Here is an 18776-nt window from a genome sequence, read left to right on the forward strand (position 1 = left end):
GCCTGAGTCTGGCAGTGTGGGTTCGAATCCCTGACCGGACTTAGCCAAAACAAGTACGAGAATCTGTACGTTACTGAGAAAGTGTTATCCAAAATATAACATTTGTTATATTATGTTTATGCTGACCCTATATACCCACCATGGTCACTAACTGTTGCTGGTTCTGGCAAAAGGCTTTGCCTTTGTTGCCCATCTTCATCCGCAAGCATTCCTGGAACACATCACTCATGCTATTATGCTATATAGTAAATAGAAGGCGAACAGTTCATCTTTGATCACTGACACTCGGAATGTTTAGCACAAATGTCATACTTCTGTTGTTAATCATAACTTGCAAATTATAGAGGAAAACTAGTCCAGATGCTAATCATATCAACATGGTCTTTCTTTACTTCAACAATATATAAAGTTGTTTGTCTTGTCATAATAGCATCCCATTATGATTCTTGTCACCGTACCCAGGGGTGTGAGGTTAACAATGTTGAATCACGCTGATCACGAATACCTTTCTGTCTGTGGAAAACCCAGCGCCTATGTGCACCCGACAAAAGCTGGGGTAACTGTGGAGACTGAGATGAGCATGGTCCTCCAACTCGGTACATAACAACGTTCATGAGATCTGCCATCAGGTCACTTTGCTTGATGTCGTTGAATGTCTTGGAATCAATATTCTGCTTTCTGTGAGGAGGACAGAGGCAGCACATTCATCATATCTTGTCGGTATCTGCCTACATGAACACATTAATCAATTAAAAATAGTTTTAATAAGAACAAATGTCATAAAATGTTACCTTGCACGCTCGACTAGTGTGGGGTCATCTGATATCAGCAATGTCCGTCCAAGTTTCTGTAGACGTTGAGCAACTGTGAGAGACAGGACTCCACCACCGCTTGCTGGGCAGGTATCTACATGCACTTCAGTGTGATCAATGTTCTGTGTCAGGATACAGAACTGTTTGCGTGTCAAAAACCATAGAGTTTCTTCGCTTTCGCTATTAACAAACGTTGTTACTGCAACAGAAGAGAGGAAAGCACGGACAACATGTTTATACTTTTCCCTGTTCATGCTCAAAGAATCAGGAACACAGAGGCGAGACCTTTCCTTCTCTATCCTTGATAGACATGATTCAAATGATTCCTTTGACTCGAGGTCCTTCTCATGAAGTAACCCGTATATAGAGTTGAAGGTCACAGTCGTAAACCTGCGAACGTTCTTTGTAAGTTCTTTAGAGACAGCAGAGGTGTATCGTTGAGCAAGTTTCATATCCACAGGCATGTCTGTCACAACAGAAAGAACAACTGCAGGACTGCCCTGTCTGATAAGACATATGTCCAAAATAACATCTCCAGGAGTCCTGTACTTAATGTCCATATTAGCAGTAGCAGGGAGAGATTTTGCGATGTATGCCAGACCATTATTCTCCATTGTTGAGAGCTCATTCAGCCTCGTCTTCAAATTAACATATGCCTCTCCTGCTGGGAAATTTGTGGGAAATGTCTTGATTGTTTCTAGTCCTGTGAAAGAAAAGTCCTGTGTCAGGTGTGTTGAATTTTAAATGATGCGGAATAGATATAATACAGAATATTGGAAATCACTAAATACAATCAGTCACGTCACAAAATCTTTCCATCTTATTATGTCTCCCCCAGAATGGAGGGAGACATATTGTTTTTGGCACGGTTCCTGTCGGCGTCGGCGTCGGCGTTCCCACCGTTTCCGGACCATAACTCGGAAACCGTTTAATATTTTTTCGCGAAACTTTGTATACACATTAACCCAGCACTGAAGTGGTGCCTTTTGCTATTTAGAGATTTTTGATATTTTTATTTTTTCTCGTTTCCATGGAGATAAGTTGAACATAGACTCTGAATGGGGGTAAGCTTGGTTTCCGGACCATAACTCGGAAACCGTTTAATATTTTTTCGCGAAACTTTGTATACACATTAACCCAGCACTGAAGTGGTGCCTTTTGCTATTTAGAGATTTTTGACATTTTTATTTGTTCTCGTTTCCATGGAGATAAGTTGAACATAGATCTGAATGGGGGTAAGCTTTGTTTCCTGACCATAACTCAGAAACCGTTTAATATTTTTTCGCGAAACTTTGTATACACATTGACCCAGCACTAAAGTGGTGCCTTTTGCTATTTAGAGATTTTTGACATTTTTATTTGTTCTCGTTTCCATGGAGATAAGTTGAACATAGACTCTGAATGGGGGTAAGCTTGGTTTCCGGACCATAACTCGGAAACCGTTTAATATTTTTTCGCGAAACTTTGTATACACATTAACCCAGCACTGAAGTGGTGCCTTTTGCTATTTAGAGATTTTTGACATTTTTATTTGTTCTCGTTTCCATGGAGATAAGTTGAACATAGATCTGAATGGGGGTAAGCTTTGTTTCCTGACCATAACTCAGAAACCGTTTAATATTTTTTCGAGAAACTTTGTATACACATTAACCCAGCATTGAAGTGGTGCCTTTTGCTATTTAGAGATTTTTGACATTTTTATTTGTTCTCGTTTCCATGGAGATAAGTTGAACATAGATCTGAATGGGGGTAAGCTTTGTTTCCTGACCATAACTCAGAAACCGTTTAATATTTTTTCGCGAAACTTTGTATACACATTAACCCAGCACCGAAGTGGTGCCTTTTGCTATTTAGAGATTTTTTGACATTTTTATTTGTTCTCGTTTCCATGGAGATAAGTTGAACATAGACTCTGAATGGGGGTAAGCTTGGTTTCCGGACCATAACTCGGAAACCGTTTAATATTTTTTCGCGAAACTTTGTATACACATTAACCCAGCATTGAAGTGGTGCCTTTTGCTATTTAGAGATTTTTGACATTTTTATTTGTTCTCGTTTCCATGGAGATAAGTTGAACATAGATCTGAATGGGGGTAAGCTTTGTTTCCTGACCATAACTCAGAAACCGTTTAATATTTTTTCGCGAAACTTTGTATACACATTAACCCAGCACCGAAGTGGTGCCTTTTGCTATTTAGAGATTTTTTGACATTTTTATTTGTTCTCGTTTCCATGGAGATAAGTTGAACATAGACTCTGAATGGGGGTAAGCTTGGTTTCCGGACCATAACTCGGAAACCGTTTAATATTTTTTCGCGAAACTTTGTATACACATTAACCCAGCACTGAAGTGGTGCCTTTTGCTATTTAGAGATTTTTGACATTTTTATTTGTTCTCGTTTCCATGGAGATAAGTTGAACATAGACTCTGAATGGGGGTAAGCTTTGTTTCCGGACCATAACTCGGAAACCGTTTAATATTTTTTCGCGAAACTTTGTATACACATTAACCCAGCACTGAAGTGGTGCCTTTTGCTATTTAGAGATTTTTGACATTTTTATTTTTTCTCGTTTCCATGGAGATAAGTTGAACATAGACTCTGAATGGGGGTAAGCTTGGTTTCCTGACCATAACTCAGAAACCGTTTAATATTTTTTCGCGAAACTTTGTATACACATTAACCCAGCACTGAAGTGGTGCCCATTAGTTGTTTGAAATTTCTAGGAGTTCTATTTTTGTCTGTGTTATTTAGTAATGGAGGGTGGGAATGAAGAGATGGGGTTTAACGTGAAGTAAACGAATGAATGGGGGTTAGGGGAGTGGGGGGAGACATATGTTTTTACGAGTAAAAACACTTTCTAGTTTACTTTAGTTCAGTCATACAAGGAATATATAGCTATAAACCACTTCTAACCCGGATGCCAACAAGTTGGAAAACGTTTGCTGTACCTCCATGTAAAACTGTGGCCTCTATATCCTCCAGACTCCTCTCTATCTGCATGCAGGGAGGCCTCCGCTGATACAGACTCCTTATGTCCACCCTCCCAACAGGACGGTGTGTCAGGTTCTCTGTTACCAGAACATATACTTTCTTTAACATACTATGATCTGTTAAATCATTGCTGGAGTTTTCTTTATGCAAGTTAATGTCAAAATGTCAGTAAATCAAATGAAAATTGTGAGTACTGTGTGTTTATTGCTGTATTTATATCTAAAAATCTGTTTCCACAAAACTTATATTTGAACAATATTCAATGCTACAATATGTCAAAATGTAAGTGCAATAACCTTGAACGCGACAATAAACCCCATTTCACCTCATCTGAACTTTAACAATAAATTTCAAATCAGAGAACCAACATACCATCCAAACGAGGGTTGCTGTCTTTTTCAAATACTGCCATCTCCGCTCTTAGCCTGGGCGTCAGTCTCGTCTTGGATATACAAACTGAAATCAATATTATATTCAGATACCTAATAAAGCAACGAACACGAATACCTTTTCACGAACACCGGGTACAATCACTATTTGATAGTGATTCGTAGACACATGCTCACGATATATTCGGAATAGTACACTCGATAATGTAGAAATTGTGCGTATACAGAAATTGAAACCTTAATGTTGACAATATGGAAAATCGGATTTGAACCTCTTGAACACAATCCTGACTGCAGCTGGATGCTGTTGACTTATAAGGAAGGCAAGGACCCGTGAAGATCCGGGGTAGAATTGGTCTTAAACACCACATGCTTGCCGTAACAGGCGACTAACTGGATCGGGTGGTCAGGCTCGCTGACTTGGTTGATGCATGTCATTGTATCCCATTTGCGTGGATCGATGCTCATCATGTCAATCACTGGATTGCATACTCCAGACTCGATTATATTTACAGACAACTTCAATTTGATATCGACAACCAAATTTAACTTACCCTTCGTACCACTCTTTTATCGTTAACCTCTTCAGTTTGTTATTTTCAAACTCGTAAGCTTCTGGTCCTTCCTTATCGTAACACAATAAACCGTCGACTGCTGCAACAGCTACCTCCAGCACAAACTTGTCTGCCTCTACTGGATGGAATGCGACTTGAATGGTGTCTCTAGGTGTGTTCTCTGGCTCTCCACTGTATGTCACGATAATAGTGTTGTTCTGTACAGACTGCAAGATGGCGGTTTCAGTATCTTCACGAAATTGCAAATCTCTGAATTCTATGCCCACTAATGTAAATGTCTTTGATTTGTAAGTCTCCTCCGGGTATTGTGTTTCGTCTTCGTTGATGCCTAGGAAGAATGAGCCACCAGCATCTAATTTAGAAAAGGCACTTATATATCCACCTAACCCAAACTTTTCCCAAAGATAGTCATTGAATGTGGCAGCATTTTGCAGTAACCCAGAAGGTAGAGTTTCAGGACGGAAACCTTTCACTTGAATGTTTCGCCTTTCATTGATCTGTGGTATTCCACGAATTGATGTACTTTTGTTTTGAAAACAGTTTTTCCGTTTGAGAAATCTGATGACTGCATTACTTTGCACATCAATTATAGCATTATCAAGTGGTTGTTTTGAATTGAAGTTAAATGTTGTCACTATACTAGAACCTGTTACATGGATGACAACAAATCCTTTGAAACGTCTGTTCTCTACACTGTTTGATTCGGTGTCTAGAAGCCAATCCTTCTGATAACTTTGCACAAAGAGACTGCCATCTTCGATCATATCATTCAGTCTCACATCAACTAATTCATTGAAATAGTCTAGACATGTGTCCCCATCTGCTATTCCATTTATGTGAACCAGCACTATACCACCTGCTGTGTTTCGCAGAGCTGATATGTACTTCTTCAGCTTGTTAACAAAGTCAGTCCTCTGATCTCGTTGTTCCTTCTTCTGCAAATTACTCAACTTTGCATTGGGTTTGTTTATTAAATCAACATTTACATCAATAGGCAGAGCATTGTCCTCTGGTAGATCAAAATGTTCCTTTCTATCCAAAAGAGCAGAGCACGTTTGACAGTCTGCAAAAAAACCATAAACATGTCTTAAGAATCATACAGTCATAGTGGTTGAATGGAAGGCATGAAATGTATTTCTTTGATAATAATTCATGAACTTCAAAATGCAGTCATAGAGGCCTACAATACACAATCAATAAATAAATAAAGATTAGACGACATTACCTAAACGACCATGTTGTAAATGTCCTTGTTTTTTTGCAATAAAACTTTAAGTATGTCCACAGCTCCGTACAAAAAAGTATTTAACATTTTCTAAAAAAGATGCATCTAAAATATTTGTTGTTTAGTCTCAGTGCCCAAATGAAAACAAATGTTGTAGTTTGTGTGCATGTTATTGCGCTAGGAACATGTGTAACGTTTAACCATTGAGTCAAACTATGCACCTTTTAAATAGTTCTGCATCAAAGGATGATCAAAGAATTTATTTCATTTTTAACCACATATGGATAACACGTTTTTCTATTAGGTAAAAATTATTATTCCTTTTTGGTAGTTCAAATCGAACAAATTTTAAACATTTACGTCCTTCCTTCTAACCCGCAACGACATTCTATGGATGACGCCATACACTGCTATGACGTCACGCCACTAGATGTCTATGCCATGACATTCTAGTTTAAAGAAGGTTGCAGCGCTATTCCAGTTGCTTTTCTGAAGGCAATTCAATATCCAGCATGTCATCAATTGTAATTATTTTTCCATGTTTTGTTTGATATATAAGCACGTATCTTTGACTGTAAACTGTTTGACTCGTAGTCTATAACTCACAGCTTCACCGCTTCATTGTGCCGGTAGAACACCCCAGTTCATGAGCTTATAAGAAACTGACCGATATAACGAACTATTGTTTTAGTCCCCCCCAAAATATAAATGCTGAGTAATTGCTAAAAACGAATTACGATTGGATGGATGGATGGATGGATGGATGGATGGATCACTATAACCACCAGAAGACGATCCCATTCCACCTACACCCTTTGCTATCCATATTCTGAAACCTGCTCATTCATCATAACACACTTTACAACAAATTGCAACACACTTTTGCCTACACCTGGCTTACACTATCGTGGTGAAAGGGAATATTTCAATGTGTGTTTTTCATTCAATATTAGGATATTCCCTTTAATAGACCTTAAAATAGGGTGTACAATGTGATAATATGACTGATATGGCTACTTACTGTTTGTGTCTTCTATTTCCTGATTTTGATCCTGCATCGCGCCATCACAAGTAGTCCATGCCCAATGCTGTAAACATAGTGATTTGCATAGAGCTATGAACAATGTTTGGTCGTTGTTAACGCCGCACTCATCGATATTCCAGACGATAACATGCATCAACCAGTTCAGCGAGCCTGACTACTCAATCCCGTTCCTCGACAAGCATGAGTTGCTGAAGAGCTATTGTAACCCGGATCTTCACGGGTCGATTGTGAACAATGACTTGAAAACAACCAAGCCGTCAACTCAACTTGAAAGCAGCTTGTTCTTCGTGTTACTAAGCAACATTGCTGATTTATAGATCTGTTGGTACCATGTCACTTGGGGGGACATGGAACTAATAAAGAAATAAACTATGCAACGTTAATAAAGACCAAATGTGGCATACGGAGTCAGCAGTCTCCCGAATAGCGAAACCGATAGCAAGCTCAAACTGACCGAAAGTAATAAAAGCGACAAAACCTTTTCCATATTCATAAGAAATATCTGCTGAACACAGTATTCATTGCACAATTCCGACTGTATCAAACGCTTATGTTTATGAATCATTATCCTATAGTAAGGATACAAGATGTTCGCGAAAGGGTGAGCGTATCCTGCCCACCGAGAACCTCCCTTGTCACACCCAAACTGTATGAAACATACAACATGAATCACCTAAACGACAATAACTGCGGTAGCAGAACTTGTACTTTCGTTTGGAAACGAGAAGGACAGACCACTCCCAAGGAATGTGAGAGAAGTGACAGTTAGACCAGTTGACTGCTATTGATACTGGAATGCTTAAGTCTAAATCGGGTGTAAGAGTGAACAGTGTGTGTGATTTTAACAAATCAGTTATACTTTGAAAAAGCAACCAATTAATTCGATTACAAATGTGAAGTGGCACTGGGGACAATGAACTTAGTTCGTCCGTCCGTCCGTCCTTCTGTCCTATCCGCTTCTCGAAGAGGACAAATTTTCTCAAAACCTATTTAAATTAGAGAAATGAAATTGGGGCCGTAAATTATTTCTTTACACAGTTACGGCCCTTGATCCATGTTACTTTACCTAGTGCTTTGCGGCTGCAATGGGGACAAGCTTTCTCAGAAACTACTGAAGAAACTTTGCAAGCTTCTAAGAGATATCTATCAAGACTCAGTTCGAATTGGTGCCATACATTCATTTTTCCTAGAGTTACTTCTCTTGCTACAATTTTTAGATTTTGAGCATACAGTTATGACCCTTGATCCTTGTTCTTGACAAAGTGCAAAGTATCAGAAAACCTACTGAATTTATCTTATTTTGGCCAGAGATGGTGTACTAATTTCACATTTAATCATTTTTTCTGACGTCATAAAGCGACCCTAGTGCCCATCTCTTCGTATGGCTTCATATGACTCCTTGTTTTAGTTTATATTGACTACGATACATATAAACAAAATTCTAATGTGCCCCATCGGATAGTGATAAGGCTTTTTTCTGTGTAAAAATATCCACGAAGTTCATGAAAAGCAAAATATAGATACGTGTGCCAGTAAGTTAAGTAGTGTCACGTCAGTTAATTCCTTCAGATACATTATAGACCTGTAAATACATCATGGTCATATTTATTTTCGCCTCGATCAAACAGAATATATGTATTTATATAAAAGAATCAGTTTTCATTTCGTCAAGGTGAACAAAATCAGGAGTAGAAATTAGTTACTGTCCCTATGTCAGAATGTGTTATCATTAGACATGGTGAGTCAAGGCAACCTTGAACATTGATCTCTCCTTTATTGCGAAGCGAGCCCAGGCGTTTTGAAATATGTGACCTACTTACAGCAGTGTAAGGTTGAAACTTGTACCTACCACCCAGACTAACTCGAGTCAGCAGTTTCTAGCTTTCCTACCATATAAATGTAATTCAATCATGTCCTGCTGTGAACTTTAAGACGTTCATACATGTGACTGCGATTGCTACGATAGAGCACATGACTACACACAGAAGTCTTTGAAACCAGCGTTATCACAAGTAAGGTCACAGTGACATTACGTGTAGTACATTCACCAGAATGCTAGAGATTGCACGTGGCGACTGATACCGAATACAATGTATAGAACGGGCCGGGGCGGACTTGAAAGTTGAAGAATTCATGAATATTAAATATATGAGCTGCTCAATAAAAAAAAATATTTAAACATCATCGAAACCCCCCAAAAAACATATACATGAAATTATATGAGGATAAAGTATGGTCTTTTCGCTACTAAACCAAAATATACATTTGCATGTTCGCAAGACGTGTTCAAATACAGGGAATATACAACAGCAATGCCATGGCAGGTTGTCGCTGACAACGGAGACTATGCCTTGTCAATCAATACAAAACGTCATGGCTGTGGCGAATGCTGAGTTGAACACGTGACTGACTACAGATGTTACTTTGACCTGCCTATAAATGTGACTGTTCAATGCAAGGTGTGACAATGCAATATTTAAACAGGTGGCAGTGCAATAACCGCCTGTCTATAACCAGTTTTTTTTTCCAGTTTTGCATGACACAAATGCATGGACATGTTTCCTAGTATAGAACTTTTTAGCAAAAACTGACATTAATATGTTATTGGTTGTACACCATTTTGGAAGTACATATCCTTAGAAAGAGAATTAGAATAAACATTGTATTCATTCCACACATAGCCAAAACCATATGTCAGTTGCGTTAAATTAAAGGTGTTAGCCAGTCTCCTAAAGCATTGGTGGCTGAGTTGGTTAGATTGCAGACTTTGTGTACTGTAGGTTCGGTGCCTCACTCTGAGATTGTAGGTTCGAATCCTGATTGGAACCCAACCCAACAATGTAGTAGAATTGAATGGTATTCAACAATTCCTATCACATGTTGTGTCATAAAACATAGATAAGTTTGTAACTTCATTTTATAAAACGTCAACTCCACAGAATTTGAATTACATTAGACATATTATATTGTTTGTGAAATCTTCAGCTATAACCATTAAATGGCCGACAATTTAATATTTGGGAGAAGGAAAAACTGAGTCAGGATGTGTAGACAAAAAAATTCATGCGTTTTGTTCATCAACATTTTGTAACATCAGTATTTTCGTGAATATTATTTTTTTGATATCTTTGCAAATCATTTGTATCACTTATATGCATATATATATATTTGTATGATTTTGAGGCAAATGAAAGGATTTATTTAGGTATATACTATGGGTTCTAATAACTTTATCATAATATAAAAAGTCAACGCCAGAGAATAACTCTCGATTATCCTAAAAGGCAAAATAACCGTAACACACAATTGGATGGGTCGCCGAAAATCAGTGATGACACCAGGTGTTCGCGAAAAGGGTAATGTAATGAAGGGATATGTTACTTGCCAGAAATTTACTGGATTGTTTTCTCATATCAGAAAAATACCAGTATGTATTGTAAACCTGATGCAGTTTTCATACTAGTATATAGTAATTTCGGATTTGGACAACGCACGGATTAACGGACAACGCACCACAATATACAAAATTATGTTTGGTAAGATATCGTTAATATTCTCTATATTGTTGTATTTGGTCGTCACGTCTCGTTTCGTTTCGTTTGTTTGTTGTTTAACGCCGCACTCAGCAACATTCCAGCTATATGACGGTGGTCTGTAAATAATGGAGTGTGGGCCAGACAATCCAGTGATTGACATCATGAGCATCGATCCACGCAGTTGGGATACGATGACATGCATCAACCAAGTCAGCGAGCCTGACAACCGAACCCGTTAGTCGCCTCTTACGAAGACCTTTAACCCGGATCGTCACATCCAGTTCCTTGTAGTCACTGTATTGTATCAACACCGACATCCTATATCACAACACCATAGAGCAGGTATTCAATACAACGGGTTCTTAGGACACTGCATTAATCTATAAGAGTACAAATCAAAAGTTTCTAATTTACCTGTGGCTCTCGGCAACATCAAAATCCTCAGTCGTACTTGTAACTGAATTGTATGTCTGCGCACAACTCTTTACGAGAGGGGAGTGTCAGATATCCGTATGTGCTGGCAGTCACACTGCTTACGTTGCTATAAATAAACAGTGCGCCTGCTGTTGTCGGGTTGCGATCGAGAGAGTCACTTTACAAACGTACCAGTACGGGACAATGATATCTCTGCAGTGTGCACAGTTTCTACGCTGTTATAATCGTCCCGCTGTGCTGTGGGAGTGCCTTGTAAACCAAGCGTCGATATAGTAAGTGAGTGAGTTAAAATTTAACGTCGCATCGGCATTATTTCATCCACATAGCGACGAGAACAAGTTTATATAATATATATAATAAGTATATATAAGTCGTCTAAAGCGCCGCGATTCGCCGTGCAGAGTTGCGTCCCATGGGCATGCCTTGAACCTATGATTGTGGTTCGCCCCGATTGTGTTTCTAGGTTTGTCAGCACCATACTCGTGCTCGTGGGTTTCACCGAAGTGGTAAACGTCTGAGACCTGCATCACTTCGGGCTTTCCTCCCTCATTAAGCTGACACGACGTAAATATAACTGGAATACTGTTTAAAGCGGCGTTAAACCCAACTCACTCACTCACTCATATATATATACGAGTCATGAATGCAAAATTATATATAGAAAGCGTCGGTATAGCTAAAAATAAAAATAAAATGGGGTTGTATATTAACACAACGTGATAAGTGAATGTAAATAATCCAACAAGCAGCTTGCTGATAGTGATTCATAAACACAAGACTATCATATAGTCGGAATCGTAGAATGAACTGTGAGAATGAAAATTCGTATGATTATGGTGAGGTGAAATAGGGTTATACGTCATCGTATCCCAATATCGATCCTCAATATTGCTGAGTGCGGCGTTAAACAGAAAAACACACCTGGTACATTTTGTGTGCCTATACCTGCCTATATACATGTTCTAGATGGCGTGCCAACACAACACTGAACATTGATCGCTCGTTCATTGTGACAACACAACTACTGCGAATGATTAACGTACATGTCGTGACCTGCTTAAAGGCAGTGTAACATATGCATTCAACACGCAACATGTCAATCAATAGCTTGTGTATGTTGTAACACAGGCGGGATTTCAAAGCTACCAGGACCAACATGTGTATCCCAACACGGTCTGACATGGTAAGACGAGTCCAAGTTGGATACCATTCATATCACAAAGAGTGTATTTCAATCAATCGAGCGAGGCGAGTGGTGTTTTTTTGGTTTTGGTTTGTTGTTTTACGCCGCACTCAGCAATATTCCAGCTATATGACGGCGGTCTGTAAATAATAGTCTGGACCAGACAATCCAGTGATTTACATCATGAACATCGGTCCACGCAATTGGGATCGATTACATGCATCAACCAAGTCAGCGAGCCTGACAACCCAATACCGTTAGTCACCCCTTTTACGGCAAGCATGGGTTGCTGAAGACCTATTCTACCCGGATCTTCACGGGTCACGAGTCGAGTAACGTGTACATTCCTACTTGAACTTTGCATGCTATCGACATTCAACATTGACAAAAAGGCGTTGCTGGTTGTAGGTTGACGTTTGAATACAACCTTCGACTGCCTTGTCAAGGAGCACTCTGGCGATAGGGTGCTGGCTTTCTCGCGATCAATAACAATGAAAGCTTAGATTCTGATTCTAAAACATGTTTCTAAACACAAACACCACCAAGATTCCAACACGGATCTTCACGGGGCGCACGTAAGGTAAAGATGCTGAGGGATGCATCAAGTTTCATGGACGAGGTTATGTCATCACATTCGCCTACCCAAAAAAGTCTTCCGCTTTGTAATGGACTTCTTACGCCAATCCCCTAAGATACGATTTTGATCGGAGCCAGGGTACCCTTCAGGATATCACCCCGGAATGGCCAGGACCCTATTAAAACTTACAGTACACGTCGGGTGTTACCAGCTCCATTAGTATACATGTTGGCAATCAACTGTACAGTGTGGATGAAGAACTAGAAATTGATGACGCGCCTGGTCCAGGTGGAACTTTGTGAGTACCCTCTAATCCACGGTTAACAGCAAGCAGACCCTTCGATAGTTATGAATATCAAATGGCTCATTTGTTCATCTATGTTCATATGTCCCGATTTGATTGTCTGGGTTGCTGTACTTTCTGGAGAGAAAATGTTTGGCTCAGATTACATCAAACTAAACATCGTCAAGTGTTTCCTCCCCAGCTTCCTCATTGATGTCACGTTCAATACCACAATATGTTTCAAATGCCCTCTTGTTGCTCTCACGTCTGTCAATGCGGGACTTACTTAAGCTTTCGTCTGCCTTCAGTGTGTCAGCTGATCCACCTCAGGATAGATCTTGGAAAAACAGCAATAGAGTTTTATTATCGAAATTGATGTATGACAGTCTTTTTTATGACTACCAGTTATGAGATAATTTATTATGATCAGATTGAAGTTATTTTATCTGAGGGTACTATACCCTGTGTCGCATCATAATCACAGGAATAGTTGATATGAGTCAAAAAGGTGGAACATGTTATACTTATAGTGGTACACATCGATATACTTGAAAAGTAAATAAACGTTTCAAATATGGACAATTACAATTGAAGTATGCGGACAATTTCTAATATATAGTCTCAACGTAACGATGCCTGATTCAAGGCAGTGTCTTCGCCAAGTACACGAGGCAGTTCTCTGACAAATTCAAGCTAAAAGTTAACTAATTAACATGAACCTGTATTCTTGACTCACCTGCGTCTCATCTCTATGGAAACGAGCACCTGTTAGAAGATGTAATATGATGCACTGAAGGCAAAATGTCAAATATGTAGTTACAGTCCTGGAAAACTTCTATCCAATTACTTAAGAAGGAAATTATTCAAACTAAGACATGGTTATGGTCAAACAAAGCTAAATTTGCAAACATGTACATAACGTAATTAAACTCACAGGTTCACACGAAAATACAAATAATTGTAAATAGCTACTCAATTTACTCAGCGTCAAACTGAAACGTATTTAATGCATGACCGGGTACTGTCATATCGATGTGCTGTATGGACTAAGACCGACAGGACAAATCTACATGCCGTGTCTAGTGATGAATGTTGAATCCTGTGCTGAAATCTGGAGGAAATATAGTGACAAAAATAGAATCAATAGATAATCAAGTAGCTGTAGTGTGGTGACTAAAGTGAATCAATGTTACCAGTGAATATAGCGTCAAACTAATTCATAAATCGTTTTAATCCTCATTCCAAAATATAAGGTGCCATTTCGCCTGCCCCACAATGGCCATTTTCGCTAGATGAAATTTATGGTATTTTGCTCAGGTGATTTTGTAGCCTGCAACCCGTGTAAATAAATATACTGTAAGATTTGACAATTAGATGCCCTTTAAACTTCCTGTGAAGAATTTAGTACAGTGAACATTATTGTGTGTCTCTCGGAACGGAACATATGTGTTTACCTGCGTCTATTATACACATCTGTGCGTACTGTAGGCGCATGTCGACGTTGTAAAACCCTCTCAGTAATTTCAATACGATAAATGTAACAAAATTAATTGACACTAATGCTACGTGGTACAAACGTATTTGGTAACATAACAAGTAACCAAATATCTCTCCTATAACTAGTTACAGCAATATAATCTGACGGTCTGTGTGGGAATGACAAAAACACTTTGAGTTGACGGCTACCCAATATTGCTCTGGTTTGATTCGTCACTCCTCCGAACAGCAACCAACCATGGTTTCCGCGACATGGGATAGCCCACACATCGCAGATGAAGCGGTTGTACCGAAAACGAAAACTTGTAGTTCCTAGAATGTAAAAGGTTAATTATGATAACACACTTGGGAGCATGTAAGTTCATAGCAGGAAGGGGGACACGGATGGCCCAGTCGTCTAAGGCGCCGCGATTCGCTGTGCAGAGTTGCTTCCCTTGGGCACACCAGAAACCTATGATTGTGGGTTCGAATCCCGGTTCGCCCCGATTATGTTTCTAGGTTTGTCAGCACCATATCCGTGCCCTTGGGTTTCACCGAAGTGGTAAACGTCTGAGACCTGCGTCACTTCGGGCTTTCCTCCCACATTAAGCTGACACGCCGTGATAAAACTGGAATAATGTTAAAAGCGGCGTTAAACCTAACTCACTCACTCATAGCAGGAAGCACTGGGTAGCCTTGTCGTTTACGTATTTGCTCGTTAGGTCTTGGTTATATTATCCATATGGATTACAGGAGGTGCATACTCAACTCATTCACTGACTCACTCATTCACAGCAGAAACTGCATGGTACCGGGGAGGCGCAGAGGCGCTGATAAATCTTTTTCGTACATGTCGTTGTACGCCAGCAAGAGATATTGTACGTCCGTTTCCTAAGGTTCATACAACGTGTTCTGGACACAAAATTGTTGTAGTTGTTGTTTCATATTTGTTGGTTTGGAAGACACGTAACAACACCATCCCTCGGCTTTGACACTCGGGGTGGGGTGGGGGAGGTGATGGGGTGTGGCACACGGGTTTGTCCCTCTCCCTCGTTTTCACATTTTCAACCAAACCCCGGGGGAGCGCGTTTTATCCTGTACAAAGATAATGCGGCCCTATAACGTGAAGTTGTGTTGGGCGTACACGTTCGGCTTGTATATAGGCAGCAGAATAACTCACGTCAGATTAATAATAACTTAGGCTGCCACCTAAAAATAACCTGTGTACTATAGCCGAGTATATTTAAGAATTGAACGTCAGTTTGGATGGGTTCATTGAAGTGTGAACGATTTAAAAGCGCTGGTTAAACTGTGTGAACCTCCGAGCTTGCGAAATCGTTCACACTTCAATGAACCCATCCAAACTGACGTTCAATTCTTATAATTTCATACTTTGTAGTTTACTGGTCTCGCCGAATAATATTGTAACAATGTTTGCTTAAATTTGAAGTCATCTGGTTTCGCCGAAGAATATTAATTTACAACAATGTTATATTGACGGCTCTCGGTCACAAACGTTTCCCAATGAAAGAAACAGTGTAAACTACAAAGTATGAAATTATTTGCGAGTGACGTTCTGCAAACATCATTTGCAAAAAGTGTTGTAATGTCCAAAGCACAACGTTATCACAACATTAATTTGCAACGTTGTTGTTACGTTGTGGAATAACGTTGTCTTAGAGATACGCAATTACGTTCTGGAAATTTTAGTATTAAGTGATGAAAATTTAAATGCCGAATATATAGAAAGGTAATGCATTACTGCCTTGGTATTTTGACAAATTCATGTTGATTTTGATAAAGCAGTTCTATTCCTTCATAACTACCGTGAAGCAAACTCTATAACGTTTCACCGACGTTTCAGAAACGTAGCTACAAAACGTTGTGTGATGTCCAATGCACAACGTTTTCACAACGTGAATGTGCAACGTTGTTGTAACGTTGTGAAATAACGTTGCACGTTGACGTTATAACAACGTTGTGACAACGTAATATCACGACGTTACCAATCCACAACCTTTCCACAACGTTGTGACAACGTCGTGTTTTAGCTGGGACCTTCGTCTAAAAACGACGTAACTTAACAACGATAAAACCCACAATTTTCAAATTTCACACTATAACAGTACAAACATTTCCCTAACTGTCTATGTAAATATTGTAAAGCATTAACGTGATTACTAGTAGCTTATAGCTCAGCAAACGTATTGAATATGCGATTTTTTACAAAATGTCCATGGTGGCTGTTTTGTTGACATTGCGAACTGGATACTTCGTGCGTCTCGTCAGGTTGTAAATCTCCACTTATGTAAAAACCGAAAACATTATGCGAAAGCCTGTTTGTTTCCCGATTACCGTGTTGAAACTGAAACATCTCCGTGGAAAATCGTCCGCGAAATCGTCCATTACGAATTTGTTCAAATATGTGTGACGCCATTTTGTCCGTAAATTAGTGAAATATAACGTTATTGTTTGCATATCATGTCGGAAAATGCATATTAATGAAAAAAATATTTATAAGTAAGGAATGAAATCTTATACCTAAAATCTGTGGTCTATTACCTACATGCTCATATAAATTGTAATGTGTAACTTTAACTATGAAATTTTAAATAACGTTGATCTACTTTTAGAAAGAAGAGAACGAAACCGCTTTTCAAAATAAAAGTTATTGGCGGTGTTGTTGTTTTTTTATTGCAATAAATTATTATTCTTTTCGGCCATTATTCATTTTTTAGTAAGACAATCATACTAGGTAATCTGCAAATAACATGCCCTTATGCATGTCATATTTTTACTTATCTGGCACAGAAATGTATTCCCCGCGGCTCACGTAAATCAGTTCACTGAAAATACTCCTACCGGGCGATGGCACGTCGACGAAATTTGCATACAGACGAATGAACGAGTTAGTCTCGTATCTTTATAAATCCTAAATAACGTTGTTTTATTTTCATTTTTAAATAATAACGATTATACGAACACAGAACAATGAAAAAATCACATGAAGCAGAAACTATACGAAAATGCCTTTTGTGTTGTCGACAGCTTTAGTTTTGAATATTTCAAAATGTCGTCGACCGTGTTCAGCAGTGTTTGGGATTTTGGATTTACTATAGCATCTTTGACAGCAACCGAGATAGTAGTATAGAACGGGTCGCCAGCAACCCCCTTTTGGTTGATCCGGTTGATCCAGGCGCATCCGAAGGTGATTGGCTGATCCAAGTCACGTGATCGGATAGGATGACTCATGCATCAACAGCGCGTCACAGGTGAGGGGGGATGAAAGGTGTGTGTTTATAAGGCAGAAAAGAATTCATAAGAAAACAAAAGTAAAGGGTATTGAATAGAGCTATGTGTATGGCGTGCTACCCTAAATAGACAGACCGTACCCGTCAGCCCAGTTTGAAATGAGCGCGCTTGACAACTGACGTGGCCTCGTCGTTTAACCAGCGCTCGCTAGAGCGTGCGACCTGGTTTGATGAATACAGGGTGTGTGTTGAAAGTACATCATACCACAATAGAGACGGGTTATGTCAACACGATATACGCCGGGTAATGTAGGGAAAACAAGGTACGTCGAGCTGGATCAAATTCATCTTGTACGGTCTACACGTTGTACACCACGAACGTTAGACAACCTGTATGGAAAAAAATATAGACAAAATAGATAAGACTACGCAATCAGCAAGCTAGCAGTGTCGTTTAATTACATTTAGCGCGCAAGAACGAGCTAATGTATAGCAGAGAGACTAAGCGACCGACCGCCCATAACAATGTCAACATACCCCGGCCGTACAATTAATGTTAACATACCAACCTCGCCTAAAGCTTCCCATTCATAAATTGTGTGACCAGTGTCCCGTATTTATGATATGTTAGGGGACTATGAGCGTGGTTAGCAGTTCATATTTATAAACACATCGTAAATGGCAGATTTCTGATGAATGAACTCGCCCGCACACATGTCTATAGGGTTATGTTCGCCAGAACTGTAAACAGTGACACATTGATAACAGGAAGGATGCGTGGAATGCACTCGTCCTTGTAAGGGTAAAATACGCGTTTAAACTCACCGTTTAAACGATGACATTACTTTTTAGATGTATTGGTATCAGTGAGTGAGTGAATTTAGTTTTACGCCACACACGGCATTATTCCAGCTCTAGGACGGTGATCTGTCAATAAACGAGCTTGGACCAGACAATCCAGTGATCAACAGCATGAGCAGCGATCTGTGCAACTAG

General features: G+C 39.4%; 2 protein-coding genes across 2 annotated transcripts in view; both read right to left on the reverse strand.

Moving 5' to 3' along the window:
* Positions 1-11030, reverse strand: part of LOC139461235 (alpha-aminoadipic semialdehyde synthase, mitochondrial-like) — a 66949-nt gene extending 55919 nt beyond the window's left edge. Inside the window, exon 1 of the mRNA XM_071242874.1 lies at positions 10990-11030. The gene's annotated coding sequence lies outside the window, so the exon portion shown is untranslated. The remainder of the gene's footprint in view (positions 1-10989) is intronic.
* LOC139460432 (uncharacterized) overlaps positions 1-18776 on the reverse strand; it is a 289333-nt gene that overhangs the window by 2506 nt on the left and 268051 nt on the right. Inside the window, exons 2-8 of the mRNA XM_071241925.1 lie at positions 7016-7082; positions 4749-5832; positions 4178-4261; positions 3763-3882; positions 792-1515; positions 506-678; positions 140-211 (exon numbers count right to left, since the gene is read on the reverse strand). Of these exons, the coding sequence (XP_071098026.1) occupies positions 140-211; positions 506-678; positions 792-1515; positions 3763-3882; positions 4178-4217 (1129 nt within the window). The 5' untranslated portion in view covers positions 4218-4261; positions 4749-5832; positions 7016-7082. The remainder of the gene's footprint in view (positions 1-139; positions 212-505; positions 679-791; positions 1516-3762; positions 3883-4177; positions 4262-4748; positions 5833-7015; positions 7083-18776) is intronic.

This window comes from Haliotis cracherodii, unplaced genomic scaffold, assembly GCF_022045235.1.
Source record: "Haliotis cracherodii isolate W230 unplaced genomic scaffold, xgHalCrac1.p SCAF_14, whole genome shotgun sequence".
Lineage (NCBI taxonomy): Eukaryota > Metazoa > Mollusca > Gastropoda > Lepetellida > Haliotidae > Haliotis > Haliotis cracherodii.